Raw genomic sequence first — 22714 nt, forward strand, 5'->3', positions numbered from 1 at the left:
ATCACAACCTAATTTGGAAATCACAACCTAAATTGGAAATCACAACCTAATTTGGAAATCACAACCTAATTTGGAAATCACACCCTAATTTGGAAATCACACCCTAATTTGGAAATCACAACCTAATTTGGAAATCACACCCTAATTTGGAAATCACAACCTAATTTGGAAATCACAACCTAATTTGGAAATCACAACCTAATTTGGAAATCACAACCTAATTTGGAAATCACACCCTAATTTGGAAATCACAGCCTAATTTGGAAATCACAACCTAATTTTGAAATCACACCCTAATTTGGAAATCACAACCTAATTTGGAAATCACAACCTAATTTGGAAATCACAACCTAATTTGGAAATCACACCCTAATTTGGAAATCACAATCTAATTTGGAAATCACACCCTAATTTGGAAATCACAACCTAATTTGGAAATCACACCCTAATTTGGAAATCACAACCTAATTGGGAAATCACAACCTAATTAGGAAATCACAACCTAATTAGGAAATCACAACCTAATTTGGAAATCACAACCTAATTGGGAAATCACAACCTAATTTGGAAATCACAACCTAATTTGGAAATCACACCCTAATTTGGAAATCACACCCTAATTTGGAAATCACAACCTAATTTGGAAATCACAACCTAATTTGGAAATCACACCCTAATTTGGAAATCACAACCTAATTTGGAAATCACTCACTAATTTGGAAATCACACCCTAATTTGGAAATCACTCACTAATTTGGAAATCACAACCTAATTTGGAAATCACAACCTAATTTGGAAATTACAACCTAATTTGGAAATCACTCACTAATTTGGAAATCACAATCTAATTTGGAAATCACAGCCTAATTTGGAAATCACAACCTAATTTGGAAATCACAACCTAATTAGGAAATCACACCCTAATTTGGAAATCACAACCTAATTTGGAAATCACAGCCTAATTTGGAAATCACAACCTAATTTGGAAATCACAACCTAATTTGGAAATCACAACCTAATTTAGAAATCACAACCTAATTTGGAAATCACAACCTAATTTGGAAATCACACCCTAATTAGGAAATCACACCCTAATTAGGAAATCACAGCCTAATTTAGAAATCACAACCTAATTTGGAAATCACAACCTAATTTGGAAATCACACCCTAATTTGGAAATCACAACCTAATTTGGAAATCACACCCTAATTTGGAAATCACAATCTAATTTGGAAATCGCAACCTAATTTGGAAATCACAACCTAATTTGGAAATCACAACCTAATTTGGAAATCACAACCTAATTTGGAAATCACAACCTAATTTGGAAATCACAACCTAATTTGGAAATCACAACCTAATTTGGAAATCACAACCTAATTTGGAAATCACACCCTAATTTGGAAATCACAACCTAATTTGGAAATCACAACCTAATTTGGAAATCACACCCTAATTTGGAAATCACAACCTAATTTGGAAATCACACCCTAATTTGGAAATCACACCCTAATTTGGAAATCACAACCTAATTTGGAAATCACACCCTAATTTGGAAATCACAACCTAATTTGGAAATCACAACCTAATTTGGAAATCACACCCTAATTTGGAAATCACACCCTAATTTGGAAATCACACCCTAATTTGGAAATCACAACCTAATTTGGAAATCACACCCTAATTTGGAAATCACAACCTAATTTGGAAATCACAACCTAATTTGGAAATCACAACCTAATTTGGAAATCACACCCTAATTTGGAAATCACAACCTAATTTGGAAATCACACCCTAATTTGGAAATCACAACCTAATTTGGAAATCACAACCTAATTTGGAAATCACAACCTAATTTGGAAATCACAACCTAATTTGGAAATCACACCCTAATTTGGAAATCACAACCTAATTTGGAAATCACAACCTAATTTGGAAATCACACCCTAATTTGGAAATCACACCCTAATTTGGAAATCACAACCTAATTTGGAAATCACACCCTAATTTGGAAATCACACCCTAATTTGGAAATCACACCCTAATTTGGAAATCACAACCTAATTTGGAAATCACACCCTAATTTGGAAATCACAACCTAATTTGGAAATCACACCCTAATTTGGAAATCACAACCTAATTTGGAAATCACAACCTAATTTGGAAATCACAACCTAATTTGGAAATCACACCCTAATTTGGAAATCACAACCTAATTTGGAAATCACACCCTAATTTGGAAATCACAACCTAATTTGGAAATCACAACCTAATTTGGAAATCACACCCTAATTTGGAAATCACACCCTAATTTGGAAATCACAACCTAATTTGGAAATCACAACCTAATTTGGAAATCACAACCTAATTTGGAAATCACAACCTAATTTGGAAATCACAACCTAATTTGGAAATCACAACCTAATTTGGAAATCACAACCTAATTTGGAAATCACAACCTAATTTGGAAATCACAACCTAATTGGGAAATCACAACCTAATTTGGAAATCACAACCTAATTTGGAAATCACACCCTAATTTGGAAATCACAACCTAATTTGGAAATCACAATCTAATTTGGAAATCACAACCTAATTGGGAAATCACAACCTAATTTGGAAATCACAACCTAATTTGGAAATCACACCCTAATTTGGAAATCACAACCTAATTTGGAAATCACAACCTAATTTGGAAATCACACCCTAATTTGGAAATCACAACCTAATTTGGAAATCACAACCTAATTTGGAAATCACAACCTAATTTGGAAATCACACCCTAATTTGGAAATCACAACCTAATTTGGAAATCACACCCTAATTTGGAAATCACACCCTAATTTGGAAATCACACCCTAATTTGGAAATCACAACCTAATTTGGAAATCACACCCTAATTTGGAAATCACAACCTAATTTGGAAATCACAACCTAATTTGGAAATCACAACCTAATTTGGAAATCACACCCTAATTTGGAAATCACAACCTAATTTGGAAATCACACCCTAATTTGGAAATCACAACCTAATTTGGAAATCACAACCTAATTTGGAAATCACACCCTAATTTGGAAATCACACCCTAATTTGGAAATCACAACCTAATTTGGAAATCACAACCTAATTTGGAAATCACAACCTAATTTGGAAATCACAACCTAATTTGGAAATCACACCCTAATTTGGAAATCACACCATAATTTGGAAATCACACCCTAATTTGGAAATCACAACCTAATTTGGAAATCACAACCTAATTTGGAAATCACAACCTAATTTGGAAATCACAACCTAATTTGGAAATCACAACCTAATTTGGAAATCACAACCTAATTTGGAAATCACAACCTAATTTGGAAATCACAACCTAATTTGGAAATCACAACCTAATTTGGAAATCACAACCTAATTTGGAAATCACACCCTAATTTGGAAATCACAACCTAATTTGGAAATCACAACCTAATTTGGAAATCACAACCTAATTTGGAAATCACAACCTAATTTGGAAATCACACCCTAATTTGGAAATCACAACCTAATTTGGAAATCACAACCTAATTTGGAAATCACACCCTAATTTGGAAATCACAACCTAATTTGGAAATCACAACCTAATTTGGAAATCACAACCTAATTTGGAAATCACAACCTAATTTGGAAATCACACCCTAATTTGGAAATCACAACCTAATTTGGAAATCACAACCTAATTTGGAAATCACAATCTAATTTGGAAATCACACCCTAATTTGGAAATCACAACCTAATTTGGAAATCACAACCTAATTTGGAAATCACACCCTAATTTGGAAATCACAATCTAATTTGGAAATCACAACCTAATTTGGAAATCACAACCTAATTTGGAAATCACACCCTAATTTGGAAATCACACCCTAATTTGGAAATCACACCCTAATTTGGAAATCACAATCTAATTTGGAAATCACAACCTAATTTGGAAATCACAACCTAATTTGGAAATCACAACCTAATTTGGAAATCACAACCTAATTTGGAAATCACAACCTAATTTGGAAATCACAGCCTAATTTGGAAATCACACCCTAATTTGGAAATCACAACCTAATTTGGAAATCACAACCTAATTTGGAAATCACAACTCCTTTGAAATCAAACCCTTTACTTACCACCATGAGACATGTACAGTGCATTCAGAAAGTATTCAGACCCCTTCACTTTTTTCACATTTTGTTACGTTGCAGCCTTATGCTGAAATCGTTTATATTCATTTTTTCCCTCATCAATCTGCACTCAATACCCCAAAATGACAAAGAGAAAACAGGATTTTAGAAAGTTTTGCAAATTTATTAAAAAAAAAAAACTGAAATATCACATTTACATAAGTATTCAGACCCTTTGCCATGACACTTGAAATTTAGCTCAGGTGCCTCCCATTTCTCTTGATCATCTTTGAGATGTTTCTACACCTTGATTGGAATCCACCTGTGGTAAATTCAATTGATTGGACATGATTTGGAAAGGCACACACCTGTCTATATAAGGTCTCACAGCTGGCAATGCATATCAGAGCAAAAACCAAGCCTTGAGGTCGAAGGAACTGCCTGCAGAGCTCAGAGACAGGATTGTGTCGAGGCACAGATCTGGGGAAGCCTCCAAAAAATCTCTGCTGCATTGAAGGTTCCGAAGAGCGCAGTGGCCTCCATAACTCTTAAATGGAAGAAGTTTGGAACAACCAGGACTCTTCCTAGAGCCCGGCAAAACTGAGCTATCGGGGGAGAAGGGCCTTGGTAAGAGAGGTGAACAAGAACCCGATGGTCACTCTGGCTGAGCTCCAGAGATCCTGTGTGGAGATGGGAGAAACTTCCAGAAGGACAACCATCACTGCAACACTCCACCGATCTTGGCTTTCTGGCACAGTGGCCAGACGGAAGCCTCTCCTCAGTGAAAGACACATGAAAGCCCGCTTGGAGTTTGCAAAAAAGCACCTAAAGAACTCTCAGACTGTGAGAAACAAGATTCTGTGGTCTGATGAAACCAAGATTGAACTGTTTGGCTTCCGTCTGGCCACTCTGCCATAAAGCCCAGATCTGTGGAGTGTTGCAGTGATGGTTGTCCTTCTGGAAGTTTCTCCCATCTCCACACAGGATCTCTGGAGCTCAGCCAGTGACCATCGGGTTCATGGTCACCTCTCTTACCAAGGCCCTTCTCCCCCGATTGCTCAGTTTGGCCGCCCGGCCAGCTCTAGGAAGAGTCCTGGTTGTTCCAAACTTCTTCCATTTAAGAGTTATGGAGGCCACTGTGCTCTTGGGAACCTTCAATGCAGCAGAGATTTTTTGTAGGCTTCCCCAAATCTGTGCATCGACACAATCCTGTCTCTGAGCTCTGCAGGCAGTTCCTTCGACCTCAAGGCTTGGTTTTTGCTCTGATATGCATTGTCACCTGTGAGACCTTATATAGACAGGTGTGTGCCTTTCCAAATCATGTCCAATCAATTGAATTTACCACAGGTGGATTCCAATCAAGGTGTATAAACATCTCAAAGATGATCAAGAGAAATGGGAGGCACCTGAGCTAAATTTCAAGTGTCATGGCAAAGGGTCTGAATACTTATGTAAATGTGATATTTCAGTTTTTTATTTTTAATAAATTTGCAAAACTTTCTAAAATTCTGTTTTCTCTTTGTCATTATGGGGTATTGAGTGCAGATTGATGAGGGAAAAAATGAATATAAACGATTTCAGCATAAGGCTGCAACATAACAAAATGTGAAAAAAGTGAAGGGGTCTGAATACTTTCTGAATGCACTGTATGAGTAGGTGAAATACTTCTCGTTTCTCATCACAAAAGAGGCATTGATATCCGAGGAATGGGATGCAGTAGCGATAGTTTGCCACGAGTTACTTGTGGTGACCATCTGCATGGACTGAGAAGTCCCAACGAATATTTAATGGCAGTCGCTTTTAATTGGAAACATTGGGGCAATACCCCTGGCGCTCACCTGGTAGAATAAACAGTATACTCCACTGACTGAAGGTATTTTAAACCAGTTTCAATGGTTTCTAGAAGTCGCAAGTCGAATCATACTAACATAATCATAAGACTTTAAACAAACAAACAAAAAATACCTATTTTCGGTGGCAACCACTCACTTTCCCCCGACCCCGTGTACCTCCTCAGACCACAATTCTTCCAATGCCTTGAACAAGCATTGGTACATCACAACCTAATATGGACCCCAACCCCAACTTTAGTCACAACATAACAAATATCATTTGTGCCAAATTTTGTCGCAATCCCATTAGCGGTTTCGGAGAAGAAGTTTCAAGTGTTTACGGACGGACTGACGACCATCGCATAAGCTCCCCTGAACTTCGTTCCAGGCGAGCTAAAAACTAATCGGTGTTCGGAATTTAAGATCTGTCAGTAAGCAAAGTGTGAAGTCGGCTGCTCTGTATACGATAAAAAGGATGACCAACCCTAATTTTATCAGAATGATGAACTAGTCTTGCTGGTGAAGGTTCGTGTCGATCTGCATCGGCGGACAGGTAGAACAATGGATGAAATTACCAGGATGTTGAGTGAGGTTTGCTGACATGGCTGACCACTGTGTGAAGCAAGGAAAAGCTGAGGTTTTGGACCTTTACCCTCTGTCTTTTGCTCCAACAAAGTCATGCAACTCACTCCGACATCCATCCGCGTGACTCCCTCCAATGTCCACCCGCGTGACTCCCTCCAACGTCCACCCGCGTGACTCCCTCCAACGGCCATCCGTGCAGCTCCCTCCAACGGCCATCCGTGCAACTCCCTCCAACGGCCATCCGTGCAACTCCCTCCAACGGCCATCCGTGCAACTCCCTCCAACGGCCATCCGTGCAACTCCCTCCAACGGCCATCCGTGCAACTCCCTCCAACGGCCATCCGTGCAACTCCCTCCAACGGCCATCCGTGCAACTCCCTCCAACGGCCATCCGTGCAACTCCCTCCAACGGCCATCCGTGCAACTCCCTCCAACGGCCATCCGTGCAACTCCCTCCAACGGCCATCCGTGCAACTCCCTCCAACGGCCATCCGTGCAACTCCCTCCAACGGCCATCCGTGCAACTCCCTCCAACGGCCATCCGTGCAACTCCCTCCAACGGCCATCCGTGCAACTCCCTCCAACGGCCATCCGTGCAACTCCCTCCAACGGCCATCCGTGCAACTCCCTCCAACGGCCATCCGTGCAACTCCCTCCAACGGCCATCCGTGCAACTCCCTCCAACGGCCATCCGTGCAACTCCCTCCAACGGCCATCCGTGCAACTCCCTCCAACGGCCATCCGTGCAGCTCCCTCCAACGGCCATCCGTGCAACTCCCTCCAACGGCCATCCGTGCAACTCCCTCCAACGGCCATCCGTGCAGCTCCCTCCAACAGCCATCCGTGCAACTCCCTCCAACGGCCATCCAAGCAACTCCCTCCAACGGCCACCCAAGCAACTCCCTCCAACGACCATCCGTGAAACTCTCTCCGACGTCCATCCACACAACTCCCACCGACACCCCTGCGCACGACTCCCTCCAATACGTCCACCCACTCCCTCCAATACGTTGGAATCTCCCGCGATGAAGCTAACTCCGAGGGCCTTTCACTTACTCATCGCAAGCAGGTTGGTGGGTTTTGTGTCTTCTACCGACTCCTCTCCGGCCTTGCTCCCCCAGCTCTCTCTGTGCCCTGTCCCCCAAATATTCCTGCAGGTCGCACAAGATCTGCCTGCAACCCTCTTATGGTTAAACTGCCAAAATCAAGACTCTCTGCTCACCTTCACTCCTTCATTCCTCTTTTCTCCCGCCTCTGGAACAAACTCCCTCACTCTCTTCAATCCCACTCCTCCCTCCAGGTCTTTAAAACAGCTGTTCACCACCATCTCTTATCTTCCCCCATCCAAAACCTTGAACTTTTCTACCCCCGCTAATTTCACCCCAGATTCACTTTTCTGAAATACCAACTTCCTTCCTGGAAGTCCTTGCAGTGTCCTTGTGTTTTATCGTTCTCCCACCCCTCCCCCCCTTCCCACGCCTCCTCCCCCCAAGCCCTCCCACAGATCTCCCGATGTCCCTGCTCTCAAATGTTGTGTTTGTATTCTTCCCCTTCTCTCCCTATCTTGTCTACCGCTCCCCTTATATGTTTTGTGTGTCTGTTTAATTTTTTTTGTGTGAAAAATGTTAGCTCTTTCACGAGCCTCGATCCTGTATAAAAAACCACCTTTAGACTCCTAAAAACCAGCTTAATTTTTTTTGTGTGAAAAATGTTAGCAAAAAAATAAATAAAAATACCCCTCCTTCCAACGCCTCTCTGCACGACCTCGATATTTGAAAATGAATATACTTTTTCTTCGGCCTGAGTGAAGTATGAGGAGATACTATTATGATGAGCACAGCTGATCAAATGGATGCAATTAAGATTCCTGCAACTTCAGCTATTCAGAATTTTGATTTGCAATACCAGGAACAAGTTCAACAAAATCACCTTCATTAATCTGCACTGCAAATGGCAAAGTGCATTCCATTTATATGCAGCCACAATGTTACAGCAATGACAGGAGCTATGTTTTCCAGCATCAGACATTTTTAAAAAGCTTATTACAATAAGCAATTAGTCACAGAGCGCTGAAAATCCTCACCATGTTAGAGAACGAAACACTTCTCTGTAAGAACAGGGACTCCATGGAAAACATCTTCATCGTAGAATCTATATTAGGGGAAACGAGCAAACTGAAAGTTAACAGTCATGTCTGGGTGTTATATTGGTGAACCTTCATGATATAACTATCCAGTCACTCTGGTGCAGCACATTTATTGACCCAAAAGTTACACTTTAGTAAACTGTAAATGCCCGGTCTCGTGCCCACAGCACAAAGTAACTAAATAGCTGGAGGTTGGCACCAAGGAAAGGAGGGAACCTTGATGGGAAACACAAAAGGTCATCACCTGATTTTTCCAAGAGCCTCAGACCTGGATACAAGAAATAAAAATAAAAAGGGGGTGGTGTGGGCTCGTGATACAAGGGACATATCGCCACCATCTCAAAGGGACATATCTTTTAGTGGAGGAAGATTAGCTAGAAATTGGCATAAGTAGAAGAAGAACCACCTTTAGAGGACATTTTTGCATATTTCCAAGATGGCCGATACCGGCGAGGGTAAAATTTATAACTTTTGAACCGAAGAGGATAGAAGCATATTTAACATGTAGCATTTTTAACATGTAAGCAAGAAGCATTTATTATTATTTTATTTTTTTGTATACAAGATCGAGGCTCGTGAAAGAGCGAACATTAATTACACAGAAAGACAAACCGACACATAAAACATATAACATCGGGAGCGGTAGACAAGATGGGGAGAGAGGGGGAAGGACACAAACACAACATTTGAGAGCAGGGACCGAGAGACATGGAGACATCGAGAGATCTGAGAGAGGGCGAGGGCTTTGGGGGGGGGGGGGCATGGGAAGGGGGCGGTGGGAGAGGTATAAAACATATGGACACTGCCAGGACTTCCAGGAAAGAAGTTGGAATTTCAAACAAGTTGGATCTGGGGTGAATTAGCGGGGGTAGAAAAGATCAAGGTTTTGGATGGGGGAAGATAAGAAATGGTGGTGAACAGCTGTTTTAAAGACCTGGAGGGAGGAGTGGGATTGAAGGGAGTGAGGGAGTTTGTTCCAGAGGCGGGAGAAAAGAGGAATGAAAGAGTGAAGGTGAGCAGAGAGCCGAGATTTCGGCAGTTTAACCATCAGAGGGTTGCTGGCAGATCTTGTGCGACCTGTAGGAATATTTGGGGGACAGAGCACAGAGAGAGCTGGGGGTGCAAGGCCGGAGAGGAGTCGGTAGAAGACAGAAAGACCACCTACCTGCCTGCGGTGAGTGAGTGAAAGGCCCTCAGAGATAGCTTCATCGCGGGAGATTCCAATAATTCTGAAAGCTTTGGTTTCAACAGCGTGAAGCCGAGCTAGGTGTGAGGCAGGAGCACCGGCCCATAGGGGAGAACAGTATTCCATTGAGCTGCGGATGAAAGCCTTGTATGTGGTGAGGAGCTCAGGTGTGCCGAGGAAGGACTTCGCACGACGGAGGATGCCCAGTCGGCGACTGGCTTTGGAGGCCAGTTTGGAAATGTGGTTTTCCCAAGAAAGATCATGGCAGATAGTGAGACCCAAAAGCTTGAGCGACAGAACTTCTTGGAGAGGATTGTTGAGAAAGTAGATGGGAGCGTTGTCCAGTCGATCTTTTCGGAGAGACATAGTAAGAGTGTGAGATTTGTCAGGATTGAAAGACATGTTCCACTTGTTTGACCAGTCTGTGATTTTGTCCAAGTCTTCAGAGAGTGAGGAGGCTGCAGACTGCCGATCTGAGGGAAGAGGAATGGAGCGGCAGAGAGTGGAGTCATCAGCAAAGAGATAGAGAGGATTTTCAAGAGAGTCAGAGAGATCATTGATGAAGACCAGAAAAAGCACGGGGCCCAGAACACTGCCTTGGGGAACTCCAGCCTGAACAGGAAGAGGAGATGAGAGAAACCCATTCAGGGCCACACGTTGACGACGACTAGAGAGGAAGTCCGCCAGCCATGCGTGGAGATTTCCATGGATACCAAAGGAGAAGAGTTTGGTGAGCAGAGCGGGGTGCCAGACCGTGTCGAAGGCACGTGATATGTCGAGGGAGACAGCTCTAATTTCCTGTTTGGCATTGAGGACCTCCATCCATTGTTGAGACAGCAGAAGCAGCATGTCCAGAGTAGAGTGACCTGGTCTGAAACCAAATTGATGATCAGAGATCAAGCCATTGGAGAAGAGGAAAGATTTCATATCCGAAGCAATGATGGATTCCATGACTTTGCTGATAATTGGGAGAAGGCTGATTGGTCTGTAGTTGCTAGGATCTGTTTTTGCACCTTTTTTGTGCAAAGCGGTGATGTTGGCTGATTTCCAAGCAGATGGCAGTTGACCTTGAGCAAAAGAGAGGGTGAAGAGAACAGAGAGAGGGTGAGATAGAGCGGCAGAGCAGGATTTTAGGACCCGTGGGCTGATGCCGTCGGGTCCAGTTGCAGAATCAGAGTCGAGGGTTGAAAGAAACTTTTCCACCTTGTCAGGAGGAAAGGACACGGAGTCCAGGAGCAGCAGGGTACTACTGGGTATGGTGGGTACAGAGAGGGATGGGTTTGGGACACAATATTTAGAGGCAAACACAGAGTTGAGGCATTCAGCTTTTTCACGTGCAGAGTCAGCTGTGTAGCCGTTTGAGGTAAGGGAGGGGATGGAGGGGGAACAAACACCAGAAACGGATTTGACCAGACGCCACCAGGATTTGGAAGAGGGAGACAGATAAGAGAGTTCGATCTTGAGAACGGAGAGATATTGTTTCCTGGCTCTCCTGAGGGTGGACACACACTTGTTTCGGGCTTTGTGAAAGGAAATGAGATTTCCTTCCGTTGGAATTGCTTTCCAGGAGACGAAGGCAAGTTGTTTCTGGGCAACAGCCCATTTCCACTTCCACTGAGGTTTTTGGGTGGCTACATGGTCATTTAGGGGTCATTTTGGGTGGTAATGGGGTCATTTAGAGGTAAAAAATATGCAAGTTATGGTAAAAAGTGGGTTACGGAGTCACCTCTGGCAATATCATTACACTATATCATATTATTAACATTGGGTAATTTGGCTTTATTTGGTTATCAGTTCTAACATAATGTTTTCTTATGTTGCAGGTCATGGAGGTAGGAGCGTGCTGTCTACTCTGATCCCAGTCACTGGAGGATGGGCGAAATGTCAACCGCGTCACTGAGCTCGGACGACCTTGTTGTGTCGTAACGTATTCCAAGAAGGAAGAATTCAGTAATTCCAACAGTTTTATTCCATCCAAAATCGAACGCACGTCCGGTTCCAATCCTCTCCACGCTCTGTCCTCTACCCGGAACTCCTCCTCTTATTGGCCATGCCCCCTCTGGCGTACCTTCTATGCACATCACCACATGTCCCCCTTTCTTTAACCACGTGCATACCATAACTCAGTGACCAACAATATATATAGTTAACTAGAAGATGAAATGTAGTAATGCCACAGCATGTATTAATCATTAAACAAGTAATAATAGACATGCAACAGTTTATCATAGCTTCTTTTTCTTACTCTCTAAGAACTTTAGATTACATCATCACATAATCTCGTGTCCAGACTGGAGGTCTGCGAACATGGCATTCCGGCCGACCGGCACAGATTCTGATGTGTCTTGAGCTGGTGGTGCGGTGATGCCAGGAAGGAGTGGTTGCTCGGTATCGTCTTTCATTCCCTTGGCAGGCAGATGCTAAATGAGAAGCATTCCAGATCCGTCCATCGGACAGTTTGTACGCACCTACCAACCCTACCGATTCGCGCGGTAGCCTACCGATTTTCTATAGCTCCCAACGCATACCGATTTTATTAGTCAGACATACCGCATTTTGGAAATTGTTATTGGAAAAAAAATTAATAGTTGTGTTTTTTCAGTTTTGCGTTCGTTTCTCACTGCCAAGATCGTATTACACGCGGCTGCTTCTACATTCTACAAAACTCGTGCCTGACCTTGATTTCTTATCTCGTCAGCGATTGGTTATTGCTTCCAAACTAAGCATGACCAATGGGACGACAGAAAACAGCGGGCATTCATTTCAAGACAATGCGCCATTTTCCATTCATGATCAAAGACTGCAGTTAACAGAGAGTACTCATCGTTTCAGTGCATGACAACAATGCAAACACCAGAAAAGAAAAAGCCACCCCCACGCTGGGTCAACAAGTTTAAGCCAAGTTGGACAACAGAGTTCAAGTGTATCAAGGCTTCGCGTAAGGGAGACGGACATGCCTTCTGTGATATGTGTCGATCAGACTTCTCCATCAGTCATGGGGGATACAACGACTTGAGTCGCCACACAGCACGGGGAAACACATGAGCAACTCCCGCGCGGTGGCAACCACATCAAAAATAGCCTTCCAGCCAGTGCGACATGCCGACGTCAATCAACGCCGAGGTTTTATTTCAAGGACTGTTGATGGAGCACAATTTGCCTCTGGCCCTAAATGACCATTTATCCAAGCTGGTCCCGCGGATGTTCCCCGACAGCGAGATCGCGCGTCAGTACGCATGTGGTCGTACCAAGGCGACTCATATTACGTGCACAATCGCGGGTCAGTCAGTTGATCGCATCAAGCAAAATGTCGGCCGGAACGATCTGATGTTTACCCTCGCAATGGATGGAAGCAGTGATGATGAGGACAAGCTTTTCCCAGTCTTGATCACCCAAAACTTGACGTTTTGAATGTGGACTTCACTGAACAGGACAACCAGAGGTCGAACAGGGAGCTATTTGTCGGTTTCCAGGCAATGCAGCTCATTGTGAAGAACGCCCCAGAGGGGACCAGTGGAGTGACGAAATTCAGAGCAGAGGTCCGAATGTTCTACGTTGGTTCCCTGACCTACATGAGGGACAAATTCCCATTCCAGGACCCTTTGATCAGGAATGCGGTCATCGTGGACCCAGCTCCTCCAAGACAGCTTCCATGCAGAGCCTACTTACACTGGTTGAACAGCTCCCTGCATCTGTTGCCCCAGAAGAGAACAGAGATGCGCTGTGCAGAGAGTTCTGCACATATCAGTCAGATGTCACCCTGCCAGCATATGACCCAGATGAGGGGGTGGATGTGTTTTGGGCAGCCATGGAGAAGATGACGGACCCTGCCACCAGCCAGCCCATTTACCCATTGCTCTGTAGACTGGCCAAACACGTCCTGCTGATCCCTCACAGTAACGCCTACTGTGAGTCCCTTTTCAGCATGGTCAAGAAAATGACAACTGATCAGAGGAGCACGTTGGGACGCGGCAAGGAAGGTCACGCCAAGTCAAGCGTGTACGAGGACAGCCATGGCGTCAGAAACACTCTGTGTGGTTTGCTGGCAGGGAAGATTAACATCTTCAAGCCGGATGGAGTCAGCTGCTTCTCGTGGAAGCCAGATGCCGACCTTCTTAAGAAGGCCAAATCTGCCACCTACCAGGCTCTGAATAGCTAAATGTGCATCTTAACTGTTCAAACCTGAAAATTGTAAATATGTGTGAAACTGTAAATATGTTATGAAATCAGAGTGGCCAGTCATTTCATTCATAAAGATGTATCAGTGAGTTTATGTAAACTCTTGTGTACATGTATGGGCACATACATGTAGAGCTTTGACAGTGAGTAATTTATGGAAACGTGACTGATGATCATGATGTCTTAGAAAAATAAAGATTGGTGAGTAGATCAACCATGTTAAGTTTTGTCTTTTTCACTCTAAAAATATGTTGATATATTTCAGCTAAATGTGGTCTCAAAATGCAGGAGATTGCACCATTTTGCTTCATTTATTTGAAAATTTTGCGACTGCGTCGCACGCCAGCCTGCCGCTTTTCTTTCGAAAAAGGTTGGCAGGTATGGTTTGTACGTGTGAGATGCTCTTCGCTCCATAACTTGGAGAGGCGCTGAAAATTTAGATTGTCCCTTTCGGAGGATGACAGGTTTCCTCACTCGGACGAAGGAGCCACATTCAAAGTTCACATCCTTTGCCCCCCGCCGTTTGTCGGTGTACGCCTTTTGCTTGTTCTGCTTCTCTTGTATTGTGAGTGCTGTGTCTTGGCATGACGGTGTGTTGGCCTTTAGCATCTGTAACCCAGATACATGCAGCTTGGTGTGCATCTCTCTCCCATGAAGCAGTTCAGCAGGTGATCGCTGTGTTGTGGCATGTCGGGTTGCCCGGTATGTTTGAAGAATGTCCGCTGTAAATGTTTTCCAGTCTTTCCCCTCGATGTTAGCAGTGAGCAAGCTTTCTTTTAAGCTTCGATTGAATCGTTCTATTTCTCCATTCGCTTGCGGGTAGTAGACGGCTGACTTTCTGTGTGTAATGTCTCTGTCTTTCAGAAAGGTTTCAAAATCCCAAGAGGTGAATTGTGAACCATTGTTGGATATCAACTCTTTTGGGTTACCTTCTCTGCTGAAGACAGATGACAGGAACTTGGTCACTGTAGTGGAAGTGACCTGGGAGGTGAAGGCAATTTCTGGCCATTTGCTAAAGTAATCGATGAGTCTGATAGCAAAACGACAGTCCAGTGGTGTAGAATCGAAGGGCCCCACTATGCCGATTGCCAGTTTCTCCCAAGCTGCGTCAGGATAAGGAACCGGCTGCAGTGGTGATGCATGTGTCACAGCTGTCTTGTCGTGCTGCTGACAAGTAATGCAAGCTTTGATTGCGGACGCTATGTGCGCGTCCATTCCCGGCCACCAGTACAGATCCCTTAACCGCTGCTTTGTCCTCAATATGCCCTGGTGAGTGTCATGCGCTAATTTGATGAGATGTGGTTGTAGTGCATCCGGGACAAGGAGGTGGTGAGTACCTCTCATCACGCAGCCCTCTTGTAATGACAGTTCACTTTGCAATCTAAAGTAAGGAAGGAGATCCGGATCCAGGCCTTTTGATGTTTTCAGCCAGCGCTTTGTAAGCATTTCCCGCAGCTTTGCTAGAACCGGGCAGGAAATACAGGCAGTTTTGAATTCTTCAGCTGTCACAGCAGTGAGGGTTGATGTGAGCGCGACAACCTCAACATAATCCTCCAGGCTTGGCTCTGAAGTAGGCAGTGGCAGGTGAGACAAGCAATCAGCTGTTACATTTTCAGAGCCAGGCTTGTACTGAATGTCATAATTAAATGACAGAAGCCGTGCGGACCATCTGGCCACGCGCATTCCAGCTCTTCCCAATCCTTTTGTGGAAAGTAGTGTAGTGAGAGGACTGTGGTCAGTGCGTAATGTGAAATGTCTGCCCCAGAGATAAGTCCTCCACTTCTTTGTCACCCACACGCATCCAAGTGCTTCCTTTTCCCCCGTGGAATATTTTCTTTCCGATTCAGTCAGCGTTCGGGATGCAAATGCGATGGTATTCTCTGTTTTGTCAGCATGGATTTGGGTCAGGACCGCACCAAGACCATAATCAGAGGCATCAGTTGTCACTATGATGTATAGCTCTGGATCAAAAAGAGCGAGAGCTGGACTACTGACAATTAGTTCGTTAATTGAGTCAAAACTTTGCTGTGCCTTGACTGACCAGGAGAAGGTGGATGGTCCCGCAGTAATTCTCTCAGAGGTTCCACGACTGATGCATAGTTAGGGATGAATTTTGCATACCATGACGTGAGTCCAAGAAAAGAGCGCAAACTCTGCACGTCTTTCGGTGGGGGTGCTTGTGACACTGCAACAACATGAGCAGGGTCAGGTTTAAGTCCTGCGTGTGACACCACATGTCCTAAAAATGACAACTCCGTCTGTCTGAAGTGGCATTTTGAAAGGTTCAGTTTCAGCCCAGCTGCATCGATATGTTATAGAACCTCTCTGAGGTTTTTATCATGTGCTTCGGGAGTCCCTCCGAAAACGATTACATCGTCTAGGTAACACCGAGCTCTGGGCTGGTTTGTTAAAAGGGCAGACATCATCCTCTGGAAACAATTGGGTGCTGAAGCGAGCCCGTAAGGGATTCGTTTGTAGCGAAACAGTCCCTCATGCGTAATGAAGGCAGTGAGGTCCCTGCTGTGCTCATGCAATACAACCTGGTGGTATGCACTTTGCAGATCCAGTGTGGAGAAAAGTGTGCTGCATCGCAGCTCGGCAAACATCTCCTCCATATGCGGAAGAGGATATCCGTCAATCACCACCAATTTATTTGGTTCTCTTAAATCCACACACAGGCGAATCCCTCCGTTTTTCTTCATTGTCACTACAATTGGTGAAACCCACTCTGAAGATTCAATTGGCTCAATTACATCCAATTTAACGAGCTTTTTCAACTCCCGAGAAACAGCATCTCTCACAGAAAAAGACAAGCGGCGCAGCTTTTGCTGGACTGGTAACATTGGGTCGTATTTTAACGAGATGAATAAACCACTTTGCACAGCCTAGGGTGTCCTCCTTGCGGTCACCTGCAACATTTGCGACTGGAGTTCGATTTGCCCTGTTTTGGGTGGTAGAGGTGATGCGACCATTCAGAAATTGCATGTCGAGTGCAGCAACCAGGTCTCTGCCCAGAATGGCAGTGCCGCTCTGCACTATGTAGAATTCAGCATGTGCACAGTGATTCTCGAAAGTCACATCAGCATGCAGGCAACCCCGCACAGGAATCGGGTTTCTCAGGTAGCTAACCAGGTGTAGTTTTGGCTCAGTCAGTGACACATTATTGAAACATTGCCTGTAGACAGATTCAGGAAGTATCGATACTGCCGAGCCTGCATCTAACATTAGTTCAATGTCCATGGGCTCTCCCCCGGCAGCAGTAACATGTACAGTGCACATTATCTTATCAGCATCTCGAGTCCTATTGTCTACACTCAACACATTCACCTCCAGTGCAGTCACTTCGTGAACGTGTTTTGAGCTCCAGCATACTTTAGCAAAATGTCCTCTCTTTTTGCAGCGGTTGCACTGTGCGTCCTTTGCTGGGCATCCATAGTCATTAGCTGTGTGGTTTACAGAACCGCATCTATAACACGTCTTCCCTTGAGCCGGTTGGGATCGCTGATCTTAAATACCTCTCCCAGGGAGTCTAAAGGGTCTTTTGCTGTTCTGCGAATCCTGTGTCTGCACAGGGTGTATGTATGGCCTGTATAGCGCTAGCAGCCCCTTGGCCTATGATCGTGGCCTCCGCCATTGCCGACTCAGTATGTGTAGCGATGGTTATGGCTTTCTGTAATGTCAGTCCCGTTTCTAGCAGTAACTGCTCTCTAATGCGAGGTGAATTTCTTTTCTCGACCAGCTGGTCCCGGATAATTTCATCTGTCAGCTCTCCAAACTCACATGTGACGACCATCTCCCTTAATGAAGCGATGTACTGTGACGTAGATTCGCCATTTTCCTGACCATGATGCTGAAATTTATATCGTTCTGCCACGACATTAACTCTTGGGACAAAATAATTCCTCAAGGCCGCAAGTGCAGTCTCATAGCTATTATCAGCTACTGTTAATGTATAGAAGAGTCTCTGACCTTTGGTGCCCAAGCAATGTATCAAAAGTGCGCGCTTTCTCGCATCAGCAAGTGTTGTCTCCTGTATCGCCAGCACGAAGTTTTCAAAGACATGAGTCCAGGCCGTAAAATGCATCGAAGGCTCATCCGGGTTTTGCAGAAAGGGTGTCGGTGGATTCAAGTTCAATCCCATTCTCGTCGCCAGTTTGTTGGGTCGTAACGTATTCCAAGAATGAAGAATTCAGTAAGGTCCAACAGTTTTATTCCATCCAACATCGAACGCACGTCTCGTTCCAATCCTCTCCATGCTCTGTCCTCAACCCGGAACTCCTCCTCTTATTGGCCATGCCCCCTCTAGCATACCTTCTATGCACATCACCACAGACCTGCAATCATAGCCGCTAGCATACGCAGAAATGATGGTGTAGCTGCAGCAATTGAACTTACCAATCCATTGGTTGTGCACAGTGACTGCCGTAAAAGCTATACCCATGAAACTAGTATTAAATCATATCGAAACAAACAGTGTGAAGAGACAGAAACTCCTATAGCAGCAACCCAACATTTACGTTCACAATCTGCTGAGTCCTTTGACTTCAAAAAACATTGTCTGTTCTGTGGTCTCGAGGCTAAGGCTCCTAAGAAGTCATAGGGGCATAAACGTGAACACAATGCTATCTATCACTGTCGGACATTATCATTTGGTGAACGGATTGAGAACCGCGCAAAGGAGCTTGGTGATGGTGTTGAAAATGCGAAACAGATTCTGATCAGACTAAGCAACATTATCGACTTGGTTGCAGCGGAAGGGCGGTACCACAATAACTGTCGCGTCAATTTCTTCCGCAACAAGAAACCAAAATCGGAAAGAAATGTCTGCAAGGATAAAGCATTTGATTGTCTGACTGAGTTCCTCGGGCAAAATGACGAATGCCAGTATTCTATTAGCGCGCTTACAGATATCATGGAAGATCACCTTACTGAGGGAGTAGCAGGGTATTCAAGCAAAACATTACTAAGTTGAAAGCACACTTCAAAGAATCCATACTTGTAACTCACCTGCCAGGAAAGGATAGCATAGTAGTATTCAGAGATGCATTCAGCAATATTGTACGTGATAAGTGGTACAAAGACAACCTAGGTGATCAGAGTTCCGAAAAAAGCGTATAATTATGACAGCATCGAGGCTTGTATCCGCAGACATCCGAGAGATGGTCAATGATTGTGATATATACCCGTCGCCTTGTTCTCTAAGTATGATGTAATGGAGGCGGATACAGTTCCTGAAAGCCTTAACACATTGATTGCAGGTATCTTGAGTCAAACAGGCAAAAAGGTCTTCAATAGGGTAACTGAGAAAAAACGTTTATCCATAGAACAAATAATAATATCTGTAGTACGACCAAGGTCATATCTGTCACCATTTTAAATTGCACTTGGGGTCTATTTATACAGAAAATATGACTCAAGAATGATGATCGACATGCTTCACACATTTGGGATGTGCTGTTCTTATGATGAGGAGAGGCGCTATCAAGCATCACTCCTCGCTGCAGGAACTCCATTTCCAGATAATGAGGAGGCATTCATACAGTTTGTGTTCGACAACGCGGACTGGAATGTATCATCATTGGATGGAAATAAATCATTCCATAGTATGGGGGGGGGGGGGGGGGAGGGGGGGGAGGGTTAAAGTGTACTACACCACACAGTAGTACATCCTCACCTCATGTCCTCAATGTCGTGCGACTCAAGCATACCCCATTAGCAGTCCACATGGGCAGCTATGGTCATGTGCCTATCAAGGTATACAAGAAACCTTCGAAGGCCGGTCTCAAGATTCTCCTAGCTCGGAAAACCGAACTCAACAAGTTCAAGTTGACGTCTGCAGTCATGGCAACTCTACATCTTTATTCACTGTGGCTCTCATCTGTAGCTCTGAGGATCCAGTCCATCTCCGGCTGGGGTGGCTTCAATCACATGGTCAGAGAAGGAGAGTGTGTTCCATGTGAGTGATGTAGTGGCCCTTCCATTCATCAATCTAGACCCCACCAATCTCAGTACGGTATACACAGCACTGCTCTTCACTTTGAGTGAGGCATCCAAATACAATCGTAACTACTGCATAGTCGGTGTCGCCTTCACCGGTGTTGGCCATCTTGGAAATATGCAAATTAGGTACCTTCCACCCCCAGGAATTATGGGGAATTTTCTTCAAAGCTTTTATAGGGTATTTAGGTCATTTCAGCCAATTTTCATCTCTGTCCCCAATTTTTCTCACCTAAAATTATTCTTCCTCCACTATTTGTTTTGTTTTTAAATTATCTTTAACAAGATGCAAGGCTCGTAGTGGAGTTGCCGCGCACGCGCGCATGCAGGCACGCACGCGTGCGCACACACACACACACACACACACACACACACACACACACACACACACACACACACACACACACACACACACACACACACACACACACACACACACACACACACACACACGATTATGTGGCCCCGAGCGAAGCAGTGAGGCTAACATATCAGTCGCGAAGCTGAATGGTTCATGTAGTGGCACCCAGAGAAGGAAGAAAGTGAGCGCGAGTGGGAACATCATGGCGGACATACGGTATGGTGAGAACGGCTGAAGGTGCTACTGGGAGGCCCTGGTTGGGTCTATGGAGACCATGAGGAATGGGAGAGTCGCAGCTGTCGAGTCGGAGAGAAACCGCCGCATGAAGCCAAAGGTCAGAAAAACGAGCACTGCTCATATCAACAGGCTATGCAGCCCAAGCGAAGCTACCATATCAGTCGGGAAGCTAAAAGGTCCATGTAGCGGCACCAGGAGAAGGAATAAAGTGAGTGCGAGCGGCAACATCGTGACAGACATAACGCATGGTGCAAACAGCTGAGGGAGCTACCGGGAGGCCTCAAGTGGTGCAACGGAAGCCCCGTTCGTGACACTCGATGGGGCGGGTGTGTTGGAGAGTATTAAAAAAAAACAACTCTGAACAAAGGGTCACAGGCCCCCAACAGGTAAGGCTTTGGAATACCACACTGATATTAGAGCATTCGGAAGGAAAGATCGAAATACCAGGAGTGAAGATATGTCAATAAATCTTCCAGGGAGACTGCTTTTCACCCCTCTTGTTTTGCCTGGCCCTGGACCCACTGAGCGACTTCATTAATGGGAAACGACACGGACACACCCTGACATCAAATAAGGAATGTCCAAAGAGACAAAAAGGTGACATCTACTTCACATGGATGATTTAAAACTCTGCACCAAACGACGAAAAATTGGCAGAACAACTCAAATTAGTGAAACAGTACTCTGACGATATTCAAATGGATTTTGGCCTGGACAAGTGTGCCAACTCCACATTCATGTACAAGGCAGACCAACAAAATGGACAACATAAAAATCAACCTAGATACAACAATACAGGAACTAGACAACGAAGCATCATACCAATACCTCAGAGTAGAAGATGGCTACCAAATATGTCAGAAACAAATACGCAAGACAGTTACGAAAGAATACCTGCATAGAACGCGGCTGGTCCTGAAAACATAACTGTATCCAAGGTACAAAGTCAATGCCATAAACCAACTCGCAATACCAGTATTCCAGTACAGCTGTGGGATAATATACTGGCGACAATCAGAAATCGATAAATTGGATATCAAAACAAGGAATATCCTCACCATCCACAAAATGTTTTACAAAAATCAATGCATCCCGAGAATGTACCTGCCGAGACGAGATGCAGGTAGTGGCCTGATGGAGCTCAATCAAGTGTACAGAATGACAACTGTGAAATTGGCCGAATATGTAAAAAGTGCAACAGATTACCGAATCCAATTTGTAAGCAAGTACAAAGACAACAAACCAGAGGAGGTATCCCTAACCCACCTCGTAAAAAAAAATCCATGGAAGATGTCACACAAGAAACTGAACCAACAAGTACAAGACCAAATAATTGCAAAAAAGAATCAAGAAAAATATAAACCGAAATATCAACAGATATACACCGACAACTGGGAAAACGATAAAAGAGCAGGAAGGTATATATACGTATATATATATATAAAAAAAGAGTTGGACAGATTGGGAGTAGACAAAGAAAACTTTGGAATGGCTAAGAAGAGAACAGCTCAACTGGGACGGAGAACAAATAATTATAAATGCCCAAGACCAAGGACATGACACCAATGGCTTTAAGGAAATGGTGGGACTGAGTTAATCGGACAAGTGTAGGTTCTGCAAGGTAGAAACAGAAAGTACAAGCCACCTCCTATCAGTATGTGAAAAACTCATGTCAGAGCAGATGTACACCCAAAGGCACAACAAAGTATGTTGAGTAATCCACTGGCACATCTGCAAAAGTCTCAAAATCCCATTTCTATAAAACTTGTGAAAACAAGAACCAAAAGCAATCACTGAAAGAAAACAACGAAGTAATGCTCACGTATGACCTCATGGTACAATCAAGCGTGAACATAGAAAACAAAGCATTGCGACAGGATATAGTACAGAGGTACAAAAAAAGGAAGGAAGGTGTCAGTCCCCAGCGATTTTGGCCAAACAACACAGAAATCAAGAAAATGACCAAATACAAATCCCTCAAAAATGAAGTGAAAGGATCCTAGAAGCTGAAGAATGCCAAAATTGTACCAGTGATTATT

General features: G+C 44.1%; 1 protein-coding gene across 2 annotated transcripts in view; it reads right to left on the minus strand.

Annotated features, from left to right (window-relative positions):
• NSMAF (neutral sphingomyelinase activation associated factor) overlaps window positions 1–22714 on the minus strand; it is a 214950-nt gene that overhangs the window by 29955 nt on the left and 162281 nt on the right. For both annotated transcript variants that reach the window (XM_078785018.1, XM_068127973.2), the window contains one exon: window positions 8653–8720. In XM_078785018.1, the coding sequence (XP_078641144.1) occupies window positions 8653–8720 (68 nt within the window). The remainder of the gene's footprint in view (window positions 1–8652; window positions 8721–22714) is intronic.

Source organism: Myxine glutinosa, chromosome 9 (assembly GCF_964187855.1).
Source record: "Myxine glutinosa chromosome 9, kmMyxGlut1.1, whole genome shotgun sequence".
Classification (NCBI taxonomy): domain Eukaryota; kingdom Metazoa; phylum Chordata; class Myxini; order Myxiniformes; family Myxinidae; genus Myxine; species Myxine glutinosa.